Raw genomic sequence first — 19,034 nt, forward strand, 5'->3', positions numbered from 1 at the left:
ACAAAATCACCTGTGTTTCTCGACACATGAGCAATAAGCATGGGTATAGCAAATGTCCAATTTTGCCCAAGGATAAGCTCCTTCTCTATATGTTTGGGAGCGCAAGTACGACTCCACGTAGAAATTTAGCTCAGTAAGGAAAAAAAAGTAGCATTTGAGGATCAGAAGCTCGTTATGAGTTTGAGAGACAAAAATAGCACTTTGTGTGTTTAAGGTGATGGACAAGTCGTGCATCTAAATATACGAAAAAGAAAATAAGTGGAAGGTGTGGAAAGAAAGACCACTGAACTATCGCTTGAAAAGCAAAATAAGCACCCCATACGTAGCGATAGATCGAGATGGACAAACTTTACTATTAGGTAAACGCCAATAAAAATAAGCGGGAAAAAATCATATGGGAAAGAAACATAGTGTGATTTGAAAAATAATCGACCTCCAAGGGGGCGAGGGACTGTTTGGACCTGATGTAAAACAACTGACAAGTCTTTCACGATCTGACTTCCTGATGTCTTCGTCAGACGGATGGCTGCCGTCTGAGTTAGATCGACTCCTCATTACGCACCCAAACAAGAACAAACGAAAATTCTTTAAACAAAGCAATTTGAAACAACAGGAATTATAGGCTCAATTTCTGTTGCTCTCTTGAGTCCGGTCTGGATTCCTCCCCGAGAAGCTTTTTGGGGGAGAAGTGCGGGCTCATTTCCCGAACAGCGGCTGGTAATCGAGCCTACAAGAACTATTCTCTTTCAATAAGACGCAAATATGTTGTCGGGCATTGTAATTGAATTTAGCCCATTTCCTAATTTTCTCCGACTCTAGCCACGATTTCAACCGTTTCTGTTCTCTCTCTCTCTCTCTCTCTCTCTCTCTCTCTCTCTCTCTCTCTCTCTCTCTCTCTCTCTCTCTCTCTCTCCGTTGTTATTTTGCTCTCTAGGAATCTAGTGATGTGACTTCGGGTGAGACGGGTCGAGGTCTGTCGTGATTTGACTTCTGGAGAGACGGGTCGGAGCCAATGTGCGTGCAGACATCTACTATTTACTTTCAGGTCCGCACGCAGACATCTATGCTAATATTTACTTGCAGACATCTAATATTTACTTGCAGACATCTACTATTTTCGTTCAGACATCTACTTTTTACTTTACAGGTCCGCCGCAACTTCGTTTCCAGGCTCTCTCTCCTCTTCCTCCCTCGTTCGTTTGAAGAAAGACCCTTGGTTTCGCCTGGTCACGTGACCACCTGTGAAACAAACTTTTCCACTAGGGTAGCGTCAACGAATCATTTTTGTCGATCTCAACTGAAGCGAAAGATGGCTAAATTAACCACACACGGGCAAATACACCTTAACTTTGAAATTCTCCAGTCCTGTTTTACGCTTCACAAAGCTCAAACGAAATATATTTATGTATATCCACCGCATTGAAGTATCACTCTGATGATTTCAATTCCACCAGTCGTATTCAAGAAGTAAAAGTGTTTCGTTGTTTCATGTCGTCTGAATTAACCTCACGGCACATTGTTCGCTATATAAAGCGGTGTTTTATCTACTAGTTTACTTTGCAAAATATAATTCTTGACTATGCCAAGCATCTGTCTAAATATAAACTTACATAAACCTGATGCAGTTTAAATATAAGCACGGGTTTATGTCAACAAAACTGTAGATCATTTTGCACTGCTGTAAATCAAATGCAAGTCAAAATACTCGGCCAATCGGCCGTGTGACGGAAATACTTTTCAACATAAAATATACCGCACAAAAAAGGAAATAAATTGTCTCCGAATTCAAAGATTCAAGAGACTGATCCACTGGTTTCACTTCCATTCGGTACATGACGTTTTACATGTGCTAACCGTTGAAAAGTTTGTGCTCCATTTGGCTGCCGAATTTCTTTGTGAACGAAAGTCTTCTATATTTTGGAGACGGCAGAAATAATATGGCATTCTTCATCGGCAAAATTCAAATCCGAATCCCAATAAAGCTGGTAGTTTTTAGCGACTGCTCGAGGTTTTGAAACCTACAAAGTTTGTCACAGCAACAATCAACCCCTCCTGCCCAACAGATTTTTTTACCACCCAGATTCTGGGTGGTCACGTGACCAGCCGCAAACAGCAACGAGGAAGGCAGAGGAGAGAGAGCCTGGGAACGAGGTCGGTCCGCACGCAGGTTCAGGCTCGACGCTTGGCTATAAAGAAACTATTAGATTGTGTCGTCGGGCAACTAAAACAATGAGGTGTTTATCAACTTGAAGTTTCGCCGGAGCGAGTTTTTGTGGCCCGAAGCTGGAAATCGAGTGAAATAAATTCTGAAAATTTCCGTCTGTGACCTGAAACAATTCACTGGTGGCAACTGACTTCTGCCGCGAGTAGGATGAAATGATACTTACAGTTTTTTATATGGCGTTGCGTGTCAATTGAACACAACTGAACAACTAAAAATTCAATATTGTTTGTAAGACTGCATGCGTTTTTATTCAGCAATCTCACCAGGCATTTTGACTTGTTATAGTTGGATTGCCATAATACATTGCTTGCTTGAATGATCAGTTTAATCGCGTTCTTAATTGCTTATCGTATTATTTATTATTTACTCTTTTACTTTTTTAACTTCATTGCGTGATTGATTGGCAGCAATATTTTGTGGAGACAAGCCTTTGCTTTCATTCGTACCAGCTACAATGGCCACAACGTTTATGGTCATAGTCATGTTGAAAAATTCTTATGTTAACGTGATGAGTACTGAAAAGCCAGCATGGGGAGTGCTAATAAATTTTGTATTGTATTGTATTGTATTGTATTGTATTGTATTGTATTGTATTGTATTGTATTGTATTGTATTTGTATTGTATTGTATTTGTATTGTATTGTATCACGAGCCATAATTGATTATGGCTCCTGATTGTATGAGTTACTGACCCAGTTACCGTCAAAAAATAAGGCGACGTCGTGTTCAGTGATTTATGCAAGTAGTTAACAATTCACATTCACGGATTGAGGTCAGCAATGGCGTACTGCAGGGTGATATTAACGTTAACATCGCCAAAACTGGTGCAGTACCTTCACGCGGTACCCCCTGGTAAACTGGCAACCATGTGGTGCCAAACTACACTGGATGGGACCCAGAGCTATGGTGTGCAGGTCATCCTGGACATGCCCCGGCGCCCAGTATCGGCTTCTCCTAGTCGTGGAGACATGGGCAGGGAGGAACCCTGACAAAAAACTGTATGGGGCTGCAGGCTGCGGGCGGATGGTGCGGGTGGATGGTGGAAATGTGTTCCACAACGGCCAAGACAGAGACGATATTCTAGCATTCAAGCAGCCAAAGCCGGGGAAGCTCTCTACCATCACTTCTAACACCACCAAGTACGGTTGAGGTTGTGCGCTGGGTCAGCAGCTCTAAGATGGAAAAACTTCCTTGCTACAGAAACCATGACTACAGATGCAACTGAATATTTCATGACCTTACGTCCCAGCCGGGACGATGAGGACGAGTGAGTGATTCACAGATTCACAGACTAAGAAAATAACACTTCAGTGCAAATAAAAAATTATTGATATATTGGCCTGCTCTCAGCCAATCACGATGGAGTAATTTTCTCAATCAAAAAGTAAACGGGGTGATTTTATAAAGAAAATAACGACAGGATTTTCTGAAGAGGCTATCAATATACAATAGGGTTATTAAAAAAAACTGTTAGCCGTAAAACGGGTCAAATGGACACTTGCGCCATGCATGTTTATTGGATTTGTCGGTTTTCGAAAACATAAAATACAAAGCTTTAGACATGGAAACAGTCCCTGTGGCAAAATGCCGACCAAGAAAGAACCAATTAGAATGTTCGGATTTACCTCAAGACTACCCTGCCACGTAGATCAAGGATTTGCTTTGGCGCAGGGCTGCTGCGGGCCTGGAAGCTGACACTTTGAGCCTGTTAGCATGTAGTCGAAAAGTATGCGCGCGCAAGAACAAATTTTACGGACCTAGTGACGTTCTCTCTGATCCATGAAAAATCATTTTGGCATTAGGAGGCGACCACTTTCTTTTTGTCATGAAGGTTCCGTCATGGAGAACCTTGCTCTTTCTTCTAGTTGTCATTGTCAACGGTTCGTTGTGTGGGAGCGACAATCTTGCAGCGAATCCAGCGACAAACAGTTCTTCTGGGTGAGTAGCTAGGGTTAGTTATAACCTCAGGAAAATACCAGTTCCCAGTTGTGTTTACACGGGTCAGTTATTCCTTTTAAGCATTTAAATTGTAGGAGCATTTGTCAACAATTAACTGTTTATATCGATTTTAAGCACGAGAAATACAACGGAGCCAGCAATGGTAAATGGTACAACTCCTTCGCCAGTTACGACACAGCTTCCGACAACTACAGTCGCACCAGCAGAGGAAGTTCCTGAGCCACCAGAAGTGGAACAACACAGCTCGATGACGATATTTTTTATTCTTCTTGTCGTAGGTATGATATTAAATGTTTTTAAGACTTCTTTGAGTTATTTGTGACTTAATTTGTACATGAAAATATATAAGTTTACACTCAAGTCACTGGATGATTTTGCAAGAATCCAATTTAAATACTGTTAATCGAGGTGCCTAATATTCAAAGGTGTTTTAATTCACCGACGTGTGGATGTTTATTTAGCAAATATTGAATGCTTCCCTGCTCGAAAGTTCCTAGCAATGAATTGCAATGTTAATTTGATAATAAGAATAAAACGAGGATGAAGAGGAAGAATCCGGAAATCGAATATATACGTTTTGCAAAATATTTTATGTAAGGAATAATCCTTTGTTCACAAGTAGAACCATATTTTATCTTTTGTGATGTTCAGGCTGGTAACAGGTGACTAAGTCATTCCTCGCATTGGTATGATCACTGGTTAGTGATCATACATATCAACCCTCTTATTCTGACTTGTTACCCTATTTGTTCACATAAGAATAATGTGAGCCTAACGTGAGTTACCAAACTGTTTTGTTTTTTTGGAGAGATATAGGTCTTAAACATGATTAGGTTACATGTTTCACATGCTCAAAACTCTCCCCCAAACTCTATAATTTGCACAAAATTTTCCTGTACCTCTTGCACCTCTGTGTTGTTTTTACATGGGTATAATTTTTTTCATCTTGCTGCATACAGATTTTGTACATTATGAAATTTACAATTTGAATTCTTAAACTGAGGCTGGGTGGTTGAAATTTACTTGTCTGAATTTCATGAAAACAACCAAGCCTTAAGGTATTCACATTGGTGTGTTATGCTTGTCCAATCCTTCAAAGTAAATGCACAAAAAAATTGCAGTTCTCCCCATGCCCTCATATGCCATCCTTAAGTGTGTTTCTATTTTTTGTATGAAACATCTTTAGTGTCTTGTTTCAAAGATCATAGTTTACATGGGAAAAAAGCATGGCTTTTTAAGTGTAGCAAATCTTTTTCTCCATTGATGACCTGCATTTTGTTTCCTTTACAGCCCTTTGCATTCTACTAATCCATTTCTTGCTGAAGACAAAATTTCACTACCTTCCCGAAAGTGTTGCCGTGGTATTTTTGGGTAAGTTTCTGTACCTTTGATGAACGTCATTTTGTAACCTAACCAGTAAACATCATGACCATTAATTTAAGATGTGTCATTTTGTAACGACTTCTGTCATAGCATGGCTTGAATATTCAAAATCCTGTGTTATATTTTTTTCGTGTATGAATTAATAAGTAAAATGCAAATTATTACCTAACACTGTGCTTGGATTTCAACCAGACATTATAAAAAATCAACTACAACTCAGTCTTTGAATAGCATTTTTATACACAACTAAGCATTACATTGATATCTGTGTTTTATAAATGATAACGAATGTGGTATACTAGTTGTGCACCTTCGAAGTAAAAACTCAATCCTTTTGACTTGAAGTGCTGATGCCATTGTGTGCATGCATGCAAATTGTTGTGCAATTAGTTATTAATACATTGGATGAAGAATGGTTGACTGGATGACCATCTCAGCCTTGCTACTCAGGCTTACACTGTGTTTAAATGCTATATATTGCATTCGGCAGTTGTAGGACCTCATGGCAAGATGTAAGCTAGTTTAACCAAATAGTGAACTCTACTGTATAGGCAAAGTGGATTGTGGGTCGTACATTTATTCAAGGAAAGTATGGTTTCTTAAAGCCCTCAATTTATTTCAGGTGCATTGGTTGGTATGGTTATAAAAGCTTTAAGCCATTTTGCTCTTGGAGACTGGCGGGTTTGTATTAATGTTATTCTTGCAACATGTTGTGAGTCACTTACATGTTAAAAGAACAGCTTGAAAAAATGGTAGCAAGAACTTGGTACTGTAGTATTATGTTGTGTTGTCTAATACAGTGTTTTCAAAACAAGCCAGCAACTGCCAAAGTTCCGCCGCCTACTTGAGTATATGTCGCCAGCTACTCTGGTTATAGTAATCAGGTTGCAACAAACAAGCTCAGCTTTGTGTCTTACCAATAAATCTTTAATATGGCAGAGTAACATCACACTCAATTTTGCAGCAATATTTTTTTTTGCAATAGCAAGCTTGTTAAAAAGAAAGCTCAAAGCATCAGCTGTATTTTGTGCCCTTCTCATTATAGGATGAGGGGCCTTGCAGCCCCAAACTTGTCATAGCCACTTACTCTTTCATCTGCAGTTGCGTACTTCAAAACATTTTGAAACCCCTGTTAATACATGTAGAAGAGATTAAACATCAACATGTTAAATTCTCAAAGGCTAGATGGCCTTCAGTTCCAGAGATCTTAATTAAGATGTTGCTTAGAGCATTTTGTTCATAATTTAATATGAAGATTATGACATTTTCTACTTTCCTCCACATTGTTACCTTAAAGTTTCAATTTAGTCTACAGTTTTTGGGTAATTACATGTAGTTATTAATTTATTGGGAAATAAATGGGGGCTAATCTTCTTTGAGAGGTTAAGACACCAATCCCTCAGTTGCTTGAGTTATTTTTTTCTTGTTTCTTTCCTTACAGAAAGAGGAACACTTTAATCCTACTGCATTTTTTCTAATTTTGCTGCCACCAATAATTTTTGAATCTGGTTATTCACTTCATAAGGTGAGATTGTAACTTGTTGAAGAATAAATAATTTACCAAGTATAAAAATTACTATTATTAATTATACAGGGTGGACTTACCCAGCAAAATGGTTGAATATACACTGTATACCATTAGAATACCCAAACCCAAACATAAGAATGTCATATGTTCTGTGTTGTATCACCATTACTGTGATTTACATCAATACTAAAAAGAGTTCTGTTAACGCAAGCTTATATAATCAAAATAAGTTTACTAACAACTTTGTTTTACAGGGTAAATACTTACTTATTTGTCAACTTGAATTTGCAAAAAATGAATTGCTGTACATAGTGAGTTTGTGAAGCTGACTTTTTGAGCATTATCTCTTGACAAATAGCTTAAGTGTTTGACTTGCCTGCTGACACAGCCAAACAGTTTCCTTAGAAACTGATAACTTTGCTACATATAAATACACCAGTAAGCTTTTGTTTTATTTTCAGGGGTCTGGTATTGGAAGGACTTTTGTTTGCATCTAAGATTTTGGGGGTATTTTTATTGGAAAGGGGTCTTATCAGAATTGAATAATTTACTGTTTTACAGTATTGCCTGGCGTGTATGTGGTAAATTCTCATGAGTGCTTTTCTCTTTCTTTAGGGAAATTTCTTTGCAAATATAGGCTCTATTATAGTTTTTGCCATATTTGGAACAGCTGTGTCTGCAATTGTCATTGGAGGTGGTATCTATTTATTGGGGAAGGTAACTAACAGTTTAAATTCACTACATGTAGATTTTAAAATAAGATATCTAGCAAGTAACAGACAGCATTAAGAAAATATCATCTCACAGTGTTGATATCAAAGCAATTTGAACTTTTTCTACCTTTTTAGGGTGGTGTTGCATTTCAACTTGATTTAAGAGAGAGGTAGGCTTTGCTCAGAAGTGCTTCAATATTACTTTACATGTACCTGTAATGTACAAAGTCACATATTTGTGCTCAGTTAAAGGAGTGATGCCACAATGCATCAAGTCATATTTTCTCAATGTACCAGAGTCCTAAAAATCAAATGAAGCATTCAAACAATGTTGTGTGTGATAACTTAGGGATGTTGCAGTAAGACCAGTGGGTTCTATTCTTCACTTGCCTGATTGGCAAAAGAAGTGTATTGGTGTAAAATGTGAGGAATTTCGTATTATGGAAGTATTGATTGGAGATCAAATCAGATCAGATCAAATTGTTGTTTTAACTTTAGCGTTTAACTGAGTAATTTTGCTAATGGGAAGACTTTTTGGGGCTAGTAAAAATGAATTTCAGGTTGGTACATGTGCATCTTAGTAATAGCTTTCTCCCTGGCAAGTTGGAAAAATGATTTTATTTTTACCCTGAAATGAGTACAGCAATAAAATATCACCACAGAAATAAGTATCTTTAGTTACTGTTACTTTATATGTTTTTGGGACTTAATTTTGGTGAGCATCACATTAGTAATAAGATGCAAAATTAGGGCATGCAAAAAAGTGACTGGGAAAATTAATGACAGCAGAAAATTAACTTCATTTTCCAAAGTTCCATGTTGATGCTCTCTTCCACTGAATCATATAATAATGTTGTGCTTTGTCAAAAACAAACTTATATGATATAGTCATAAACTGAAGATATTCATACAGCATGTGAGCGAATTACTGAATCTCTCTGATTTTTATTTTCAGCTTTGCATTTGGATCACTGATCTCAGCTGTAGATCCTGTAGCAACACTGGCCATCTTCCATGCCTTGGATGTTGATCCAACATTAAACATGTTGGTGTTTGGCGAGAGTATTCTTAATGATGCAGTCTCTATTGTCATGACCAAGTAAGCTTGTGGTAATAGGTCATATATTCATAATCTCATGATTAAACTGAAACAATCGTGCAATGGAGGCTTGCTTGGAATAATCTTTCAAATGCAAATGATGTGAAAACATGTTGTATGATAATTATCCACAGTTATAGTTTTCATTGCAAGGTAGTTGCATTTTAATCCTCAGAATAAGAATATTATCTATTACATAACTTTCATGTTGTGAGAATCATTGTTTATATATTTTAAAGTCGCCACCACCACCACCGTATGGCACTCTAACTTTGTTATCAATGATTTCTCTTTTGCAGTACCATTCTTGAAATGGGGGCTGCAAAATATGCAGAGAGCAGTTCTTTTGAGACCTTCTTTTCAGCTGTGGGGAATTTTCTAGTCATGTTCTGTGGATCAGCAGGCATTGGAATATTGTTTGCGCTGATAAGTGCTTTGATATCCTTCAAAACTAACCTCACCTTAGCAAAGTTGAAGTTGCCTTTGATTGTTTTTATCTTAATTGATTTAAAGTAAAGAACATCCTGATCATTTAGCGAGGTTATAGTCAGATTATTTCCTTGACGATGTCACCTTTTGAAGCATGTTGATTTACGCAGCACTCCATCTTTAGAACTTGGTACCATGCTGATATTCTCTTATGCACCTTATGGCTTAGCAGAAGGTCTTAAACTATCAGGTAAGCTCAACTGCTTAAGATGACCAGGTGTTGGGAATTTGCCTTCCATGTCTATAGCTACATGTCACAGGTTTACTTGCGTTCACTTGCATTTGTCGTTGATAAGGATAGCAAATCTTAATGTATAGGAGTACTTTGCTTAACCTTTCTCTGCCTTGTGGTAGAGATTATCGATAAAGTATTAGTCAGAGAAATGAACAAAAACCTGACTTGTATGGAATAATAGATCTCAACTTTTGTCCATGTGCACAAGCAAGCAGGTTGTCTTTCAAGTTACTTGTGATGCAACAGCTGAAAGATCACCATGAAAATCTCTAGAAAAATTTAGTAATTGTCACATTTGCTGCATTGTGTGACCCTTGTGTGTGTAAGGCATATCTTGGCTTCATCCTTAGCTATAATGGTGCATCGCACTTCAATTTGATTTATTATGAAGCAACAATTTATTCACATGCCTGCAGTGGATTTTCATCAAGCTTTATCTCACTTCACCTTCATGTAATCTTACCTTTTTTTCTTTTTGTTCAACTGCAGGCATTATGGCTATTTTGTTCTGTGGCATTGTCATGTCACACTACACCCATTTTAATTTGTCTCCCATGACACAGATTACAGTGCAACAGATTTTCCGCACAACAGCCTTCATGGCAGGTATATACATGTTATTTCACTTCTTTTCTAAACCTCAAAAAGTCACTTTGTTCTTGACGACTGCTCAAGGCTCGACAAAAGTGCTGTCCAGTTGTCCAGGACAAGTAGATTTTCATTCTGGGCATTTTGGGCAACTTTTCATTCTCACTTGCCCGATGGGCAAGGGATCAGGTAAGTCATCTGTCAACTATGTCATTAAAAGAGCAAACTATGGCTTGCCCGGAGCAAGTAAAATTTGAGAGTTACTCGTCCCAAGGGCAAGCTGGAATTCAAGTTTTTTTGTAGCCCTGTAGATGTACAGTTTTTAGGATATTTAACAACAGTCAGTTTCCTCTATGAGATGCACTCGCAAGGAATCATACTAGTTGTATTCACTAAAGCAAATATCCAGTCCAAGATGATGAATACAACAACCATGATTCCCTGTGGGCACATTACTCATGCTTTAGTGTGCATCATCAGATTATTATGGACAAGGGAATTTTTGAAAGAGGCGTAAAAGTAGCTCTAGATGCAGCTCAGGGCAACTCTTTGCCACTCATTAGCTGTTAGATATGCTGCCTAGTTTTTTTGTTGTGTTTTGGAGAAAGACAGCTGGCAGCGCATTATTTCTTATGAAGCATCATAGGTATATGATAGGTTCCCAATAGGCCTATGTTCACTAACAGGCTTCCTGGAATTGTGGCAGGGCAGTCTTACAATTTTTTTGTGGTGACAAGGGGGGTTAACTAGTGATCAACTGTTCTTACATCCAGGAGAGTGGCTATATTTTTAGTCACTTGGTGCTTTGGCTCAGAAACAATTTAGTGTGATAGGTTTTGCTATTACTGACTATTTGTGCTCCTTTTTATTTCAGAGACATGTGTATTTGCTTATCTAGGAATGGCAATTTTTAGCTTCAAACATCAGTTTAGACCAGCATTTGTCATATGGACTATAGTAAGTAACATAGTATGTCTACTTGTTGTTTATAATGCAGTTATTACATTTACTTTGTTCTTTGAATTTTATTTCACTTTTTAAGTAATAGAGAAGACTTAAAATAACTTAGTTTTAGTTCACTCTTAGGAATTCACTGAATTCACAACCAAAATGTTTCCTTTGTAGAAATTGTCATGTTTTGGACTTAGGGAAGTATTTTCCTTTACAGTTGTAATAAGGGAGAGTTTGGCAGGGCTAAAACTCTGCATTCAAGTCTACAAGTCTAATGGCTTTCATAGCATGAAACCACAAGGAGTATTTCTACTCCTCCCTAGATGGCATGCTAGGTTTCCACAGGGGTTACCACAGCATTTCATTTGCTTGTACCAATAATTTTTTACTTAGGTGGAGGGAGGCACTGTCAGATTAAACTCACCTCCCCAAGAGCTTGACACAGCAATTTCTGACCAGGGATCAAACCCATACCATTCGAGTTGCATAATGCACAGAGATTCCAGACTGACTTTTATTTCACAGTCTATAACTATTTGTACTTGACAACACAAGAGTGGTTCATGTGATTACATAGTCAATTACACTTCTTTGCAGAGAGATGAGATGTTATTAACTATTATTTCTACTTTGCATCATCATCGCATTTTTGCGAAGTCTTGATGACCAGCTCCTTAGAAATACAAACTGAACTTCTTTATGTGTCCTCTTAATCTTTAGATTCTTTGTTTAAGTGGACGAGCAGTGAACATTTTCCCGCTGTCCTCTCTTGTAAATCAGTTTAGAGATGTCAGAATTCCAAGGAAGACACAATTTATCATGTGGTTTAGTGGTATGTTTGAACTGTTTGACGTATAAAACCAAACCTGGAGGTTTGTTCCCTCCATTAACCAGTTGTTAAAGTAAAACAACTCATATTACATCCCGGGGGAGGAGGGGCACTACCTATAATGGCCTTCACAGGGGGGGGGGGGGGGGCTCCGCCAAAAGGTGTACCTTTTTCAGGCTTCAGGTGTATCAAAGGGTTGGGATTTCACAAGTTGAGGTGTATAAAAGGTTAGGGAAATCTGTCATTTAGTTATTTTAAAGGGCCTTTAATTACTATATTTTGAACAGATGCACCTTATGGTTGTATCATTTCATTTATTAGGCACTACATGAAAATGACAAGAAGGCTTACTTTGGTTCATCTCTCTCTTTCTCCTGTCTCAGAGACCATTACTGAATACTTGCGTTATTTTACACTATTATTATTATTATTATTATTATTATTATTGTTATTGTTATTGTTGTTGTTGTCGTTGTTGTTGTTAATGTTATTGTTGTTATTGTTATTGTTGTTGTTGTTAATGTTATTGTTATTGTTGTTGTTGTTGTTATCATTATTATTATTATTATTATTAGATGGAAGTGTTTCCACGAAGTTTGCAGATCACAGAAGAACATAAGCAATGTAACTGTACATTATATTCAGTAATTTGTTGTGTTAATATATTTCTAGGTTTGCGTGGTGCTGTGGCGTTTGCTCTTGTTCTTCACCTCCAGTTGGATGATGAAAAGCGCCATGTTCTTATCACATCTACACTCATTATTATTATGTTCACAATTCTCTGTTTAGGAGGATCAACTCTTCCCTTATTAAAGGTGTGTAGAGTTTTAGATGCTGGTCGTGTTTTAACGTTTGTTCGTAGCTAGATCAAGTAGTGTCGGAAGTAGTGTTTTTCTTAAATTGTTTGGAGGAATTTCTGACAGTATCTATGCTTTTTACTGGGCTTGTCAATGTCAATATGACTAATATGGCTGATATACCCCAGTAGTATGGAAATGGTGCATTGTTGGTGCTGAGCTGATTAAAAATACGGACTTTTTTTATTTTACCTTTTTTTTTATCTACTTTTGCAGTTGCTAAAGGCCGATCAAGGGTTGGAAAAAGGTTTAACACTCAGTAAAACACAAACAGAGGTGTGTTATCAACAATCTCATTAAACAGTAATGCAGTCAGTACGTTTGTTTCATCGTTTCTACAGTGTTATGAAAGACAAAAAGCAGGCTGTTTTGGATTTGAAATTAAGTAACCCGGTGATGTTGTTGATTGACAGGGTAAAGCAGTAGATGCTGATCAACTAACAGATGATGAGTGGAGAATAAGCAGCAGAAAAGCACTCAAAGGCTTTACACGGCTCGACGCTAAATATTTTATTCCATTCTTTACTAGAAAGTTCACAAGAAAGGTGCGTGAGGCGATTGCAGTGCTGTTTAGTTCTTGCATCAGATTGCTTCTGAACTTACAATGGGTTTGTCCCTGTTCTTTCAGGAGGTCCGCGATGCGCACGAAGAGATGCAGCGGCTAACAAGTCAGTTATACAGCGAGGTACACAGCGACCTGGCCTCTGAGGACGACGAGGCAGAGAGCAGACTGTAAGAACAGAAGAATGAGGAGACGTTTGTCCTTGTAAAGTCTTTGGTCATAGACTTGAGAAAGGCGCGAATTCCAAAGAGTCACCTTCGACTTTTTTGAGGGTTTCCCTTGGAAAAGAACACGTAGTGTCTCAAAAGAGAATTGGAAAATTCTCGTGTGAAGGTGACGCTGGTAAATGGTTGGGCACAACTTGAAGCACAAACCTTAGCCTTACAGCTGACAGCGTTCCTGTTTTATTGCTGTAATCATTTAGTGAGCCATTTCGAAGTAAACAAACTCAATATTTGGTAGATTTTTCGGCCAGTTTATGGCAGACGTGACTTAGTTTGCCAGGCTGGCTAAGTGGCGTACTAAGCTGTGGCCGGTAAATCTGGTAAAAACCATTCTCACAGGACAGGATTGTGCTCCGCGCCATGTTAAGATAGCGAACCCACAATACTTTCACAATTGAGCCCAATAAGAGAGAAAAATTGAATAGAATTTTCACAGCCTACATCAAGTTTGTAGGTTTTGCTATCAGTAGAGTTTTAATATATCAGAATCTATCTGTTGGCCAGGGAGTGCATTTTGATCATTTTATAAGCCTGGTTCACACTAGTGCAATAATGACAGGTGAAGCAGTATAAAAAACAGATCAGGTTTTCCTCATGTTTTTCCTTGGCGCGGTAACGTGAAGTTGACTTGACTTTTCTTTTATGTTATGCTTATGTCATTACATTCCTGCTTTGTTGTTACGTTGTGTTGTTCGTACCGGCGGAAAATGCCAGACGTTGCCGCTATTTCGCTAGTGAAAACAAGGCTTTAGAAACATGGTTTTACGTAACTTAAAATAGTCAACATGGCTGTTATTTATCGTGAAGGAAAGTGAAGCTATTTCAGAACTAAATTATCGCTAATGGCTGGTTCATTAGCTGATCCAGTAAAGAAAGGGCCTGTCAGTGCAGGGCCGGGTTGCTGGAAAGCCGGTTAACGCTAACCCAGGATTAAAAGTTAACCGAAGTATTAATTTTTCTTGTATAAAAATGTTTTTTACTGGTAACGTTTTGTGTATTTTGAGCTTAGTGAAGCTCAAAACTGAAGGACAAACATTATAAACAGAAAACGTCACCGAAAAGTTACAAAACTAAAATCAAAATTCTTGTTAATCCAGGGTTAGCTTAATCGAGTTTTGAATATCCGGGCCCAGAAGAATAAGGATTGAAACTCCTTTCTCTATTATTTCCTAAGACAACCATGTCTAAAGGTCTGGATAGTAGCAGACATATTAAAATTTTGAGAAACAACACAACTTTTGTTAAAAACATGTTTCATTATCATGTTTCCTTTTGTTCTTATAGTCAATTAGCATTTTGCGTACACTATATATTCAACTCTGTACTTTGTAATTTAAACTGAAGATGACAAGATTTTGTTGAAACATGTTTTTAAAAAACGTTGTGTTGTTTCTCAAAATTTTAACAACCATGTCTAAAAAAAAGATAAAAATATTATTTAAGCGCCATTTTAAGGTTGAATTGTACATACAATAGTTATTACGTTCTTTTTTCCCTGGCGATGATGTCTTTTCTTGGAAATTTACTTACACTCTCACTCCGCGTTATTGAAAGTTTTAACGCTAAATTAGGTTTGTTATATATGTACATAAAGGTTTGTGTTATCCTTTATAAAACTCGTCAATGCACTTGTTTTATATTTATTTGTTAGAACTTTGTAAATTGTAATGTTATAAAGTTAGCTTAATGTTTCGTTTAGAGTAGCTTGACTAAAGGTCTGCACACAGTTTTCCTGGCATGACCATTTTAGCGAACAAGGTCTGTTGCGGGGAAAAATTTTGCCCCTGCAACATGTTGCATGAAATTCAGCTGGTTTGAATTCATGCTTCTTGAAGCATGGACAAAAATGACTGTAATTTTCAATGTCGCATTGTGTGCTAGAAATAAACCAAGACCCGCTTGCTGTGCAGGTCCCGTGTGCATCAACTTGCGTACTGTGCCTCCAACATGCGTCCTATGCACAAACGAAGGGGGTGGTCCCGCTACACGTCCCGCAACACGTCCCCATGTGTTTGGCCGGCAACTAACTTCTCAAACTATAATGGTGTAAATTTTGATGTCTGTCACGCCGATGGTGGGTTTTTGCTTCGAGTCGCCAGGTTTACGTTCGTTTTGATACACATCTAAAATCGATTCGCTGAAAGCCTCCGCAAACGAGACCAGGTCAACCTTCATAACTACAAAGTTCATTAATCGACAATAAAGAACTGTTACTAAGTCAACCCTTGTCGGGCCGCAGTTTGGCAGCGCGGTGATCAGTTCCAATGCGGCAACTATGTCCATAACCACCAGGCACAAGTGGAGGAACTGAATGACGGCACTAATTACCTCCCATGCTAAGGCGAGGGCAGGATAGGATATCTTCCAACCAGGCCATTGTTGACGCGGTAACTATATACAGTTATAACTTAGGTTGATGACGGATTACTCACTTAATGGCACAACAACAACAACTAGCTTTATTTACATGACCTTAACTACATACGGCACAGTGTTGCAAAACCTTTGTTTGTAAACTAAAACTAAAGCAGTAACGGCTATCAGGAACATCTAGTGTTCACGATGTCGTTACTGTTTTTAGAGATTGTTTAAAATTTCGAACGATAGTTTCTATTTTTCTATAAAATTCATCTCTTAGAGTAGAGTATTTTAATGCAACACACCTGCAATACGTAAGAGATTGAGATTCGTCTTCAGTTTGATTAGATTCACAAATAGGGCATAGTCTGTTAATCCTTTGTTGTTGATCATATCGACCAGTTGAAATCCATTAAAGTAAACAACAGCTTGACCACTATGTTGAAGCTCAAAAAAGTGGAGTTATAACCCAAAATAAGTCCTTGCCTATATAATAACACTAATAATAATAATACTTAATCCTCTTAATTAATTAAAATATATTAATTGTAAAGGTTCAAGAATTAGGAATTGCCACGCGAAGAGTCTTCTTGCAGGCTAGACTTCGATGTGATTACACTAACGACCAGGGAACGTATGCCATCGTCCGGAAGGTCATGGTCTTGCCGTTCCTGCCAGCAGAGGAAATTCCAGGCATGTACGCACGCCTAGAGGGAATTGCAGAGTCACCAAAGATTCAGGACTTCATGCAGTACGTCGGCAGAACCGGGATCACGAGCGGAACATGGCCACCGTCATCGTGGACTGTCTTCATGAAGTCAACGACATAGAGGGCTGGCCTTCGAGCAGGCTCTCATGCGTTGCGTCGCTAGAGATGGGTCAGCGAGCGAAGCGAGCTGGTGAGAATCTCGTGCCAGGCCCCTCACCAGCTCGCATAACTCGCTGACGCATCTCTCGCGAGTTTGCTCCTGCCGCAGCGCATGAGAGGCTGCTCACAGACTACCTTGGGCTTGTCTGCGAACGCAGAAGTATTACCGCAACCAGTTGACAGCCAGAAATACGTCTGCGTTCGCAGGCTAACCTTGGGCTGAATCGCCGCGCATCCCGCAAGTCGCAGCTTTCGCTGTACCTCCTGATCGGTTTGTTCCTCCTTGAGGTTCGTTTGACCATAGTTGACTATGGTTTGACTTCGCTTCAGTCAGGCTCGTTTGTGAAATAGTTACGGCGTATTTAGTGGAAGAAGTTCCGGGACCTCCAGACAAGGGTCTTCGCCTTATCGGATGAGTTTAACTCTGGAGACCGCAGTGCAAGAAAGTTCGTTAAGGCGTGCTCCTACCTTGACGACCCAACAGCTTCCCAAGTCGACATTGACCTCAGTCGACTTCCTGTCATCACGTCAACATTGCATTACGTTTGAGATTGCACGATACAGGCCAAAAACGGGTCTTTAGGAGCCACCACCACATCTTTAAAAGTTATGACCTTTAAAAGCAATGTCTTCACAATGCCTATAAAGTTTTTTGTTATTTGTCCGCGGGAAACTGGATAATAAATTACTTCGATTGCTGTCGGATGTGATGCGAAGATTAAGGTGCTTTCCTTTGGGGTGATCTGGATCAGGATCAGTGATCCAGGGTCACCGGCTCCGGATCATGGTGCATCAAAGGAACTGATGAATCCATGACCAGAGTGGATTCATAGGTTCCTTTGATGCACCATGATCTGAGCCTGATCCAGATCACCCCAAAGGAACAAAGGAACGCACCCTAACACACTTTCGTTGAATATGGAATATTTCTTCTAGTTTACTTTTGCTACGAAACAGTGGAAGTTTGTATTGAATTGACTTTAGAATGATGTGTATCGAATCGACTTTATATGTGTATCGATTCGACTTCGATTTGCATTGAAACGACCAGATATCACGGTCGCCATGAAACGCTTTCAAATTAGAGTCACGATCGATAAAGTAAAAGAGAGTCGGCTTAAGTAGTTCACTTTTACCAAACCCCACTAACATTACAAGGAACTAACGTTTTAGGTATAATTAACTAAATAAAGATACAATTCAGGTTTGTTTTTAGTGAGAATCAGTTGGAACTTTGAGGCTCGTAGCGTTCGTCTCTATCTAACTGTACATTGTACTTGTTGTAACATATTGGCACGTGAGAATTAGCACCTATTGTATATTATATTTTGTGTACACATATTTAAGTAGGATAGCACATTATGTAAATGTAGAAAAGCACACACATCCACGTGGTGTGTATGAACAAGCAGAATAAACCTATTCGACAACACACTACACTTGTATTTGCTGTTGAGTAGATTTTTTTGCCAATTTGATGTTGGATTGATTTAAAGTTAAAAGAAAACAAATCACAGGCAATTTGTGCCGTTTTTCGTAAACGTCAATCTTGAAGTGTCTCTGATTTTGGCTCGGTATGACGGCTATACAAGCTACCAAATACATAGATCCCAAGTTGCCGTGCGTCGGTTCAGAGATCACAGATGACGTCAAAATAAGGTAAAAAAAAGTGACATGAGGCGGTAGCCGAATGTTTCAGCAATGTTCTGAGCACGGCGTGTCTAAAATACTGGTAGCTAGTAACTGGTAGCAGGTAACTGGTAACTGGTGGCTGGTAACTGGTAACTGGTGGCTGGTAACTGGTAACTGGTAACTGGTGACTGGTAGCTGGTAACTGGTAACTGGTCACTGGTCACTGGTCACTGGTCACTGGTCACTGGTCACTGGTCACTGGTCACTGGTCACTGGTCACCGGTCACTGGTCACTGGTCACAGGAATTTGGTTAGGTAGGACCAAAACGCATTATTTCCAATCAATTTACAAAAACTTTAATTCCAACAAAAAATAACATAACAATAGAGCCCAACCAACCGTTGACAGTAAGTAATACATGTATCTAAAACGACTTACAATATATTTTCACATTAACCAGACTATGACCCACGGCGTTTGACATTTGGACGTTACTCATCCGACAAGCAGATATCCTCTAAATGAGAACACAGC

The 19,034-nt window shown here is 38.7% G+C and overlaps 2 protein-coding genes across 2 annotated transcripts in view; one reads left to right on the forward strand and one right to left on the reverse strand.

Annotated features, from left to right (window-relative positions):
- Positions 1–1,169: 1,169 nt before the first annotated feature.
- The window catches only part of LOC145465532 (cilia- and flagella-associated protein 418-like), a 47,634-nt gene continuing 29,769 nt past the window's right edge, over positions 1,170–19,034 (reverse strand). Inside the window, exon 6 of the mRNA XM_081449313.1 lies at positions 1,170–1,180. The gene's annotated coding sequence lies outside the window, so the exon portion shown is untranslated. The remainder of the gene's footprint in view (positions 1,181–19,034) is intronic.
- Positions 3,950–18,424, forward strand: LOC145465527 (sodium/hydrogen exchanger 8-like). The gene is made up of 17 exons (XM_081449307.1): positions 3,950–4,162; positions 4,298–4,461; positions 5,474–5,554; positions 6,189–6,247; positions 7,008–7,091; positions 7,710–7,811; positions 7,943–7,977; positions 8,763–8,906; positions 9,206–9,344; positions 9,480–9,585; positions 10,120–10,236; positions 11,093–11,175; positions 11,890–12,001; positions 12,671–12,813; positions 13,072–13,131; positions 13,269–13,400; positions 13,484–18,424. The coding sequence occupies exons 1-17, from the start codon at positions 4,050–4,052 to the stop codon at positions 13,589–13,591; spliced, it is 1,782 nt and encodes a 593-aa protein (XP_081305433.1). The 5' UTR covers positions 3,950–4,049; the 3' UTR covers positions 13,592–18,424.

Source organism: Orbicella franksi, chromosome 13 (genome assembly GCF_964199315.1).
Source record: "Orbicella franksi chromosome 13, jaOrbFran1.1, whole genome shotgun sequence".
NCBI classification, from domain to species: Eukaryota; Metazoa; Cnidaria; class Anthozoa; order Scleractinia; family Merulinidae; genus Orbicella; species Orbicella franksi.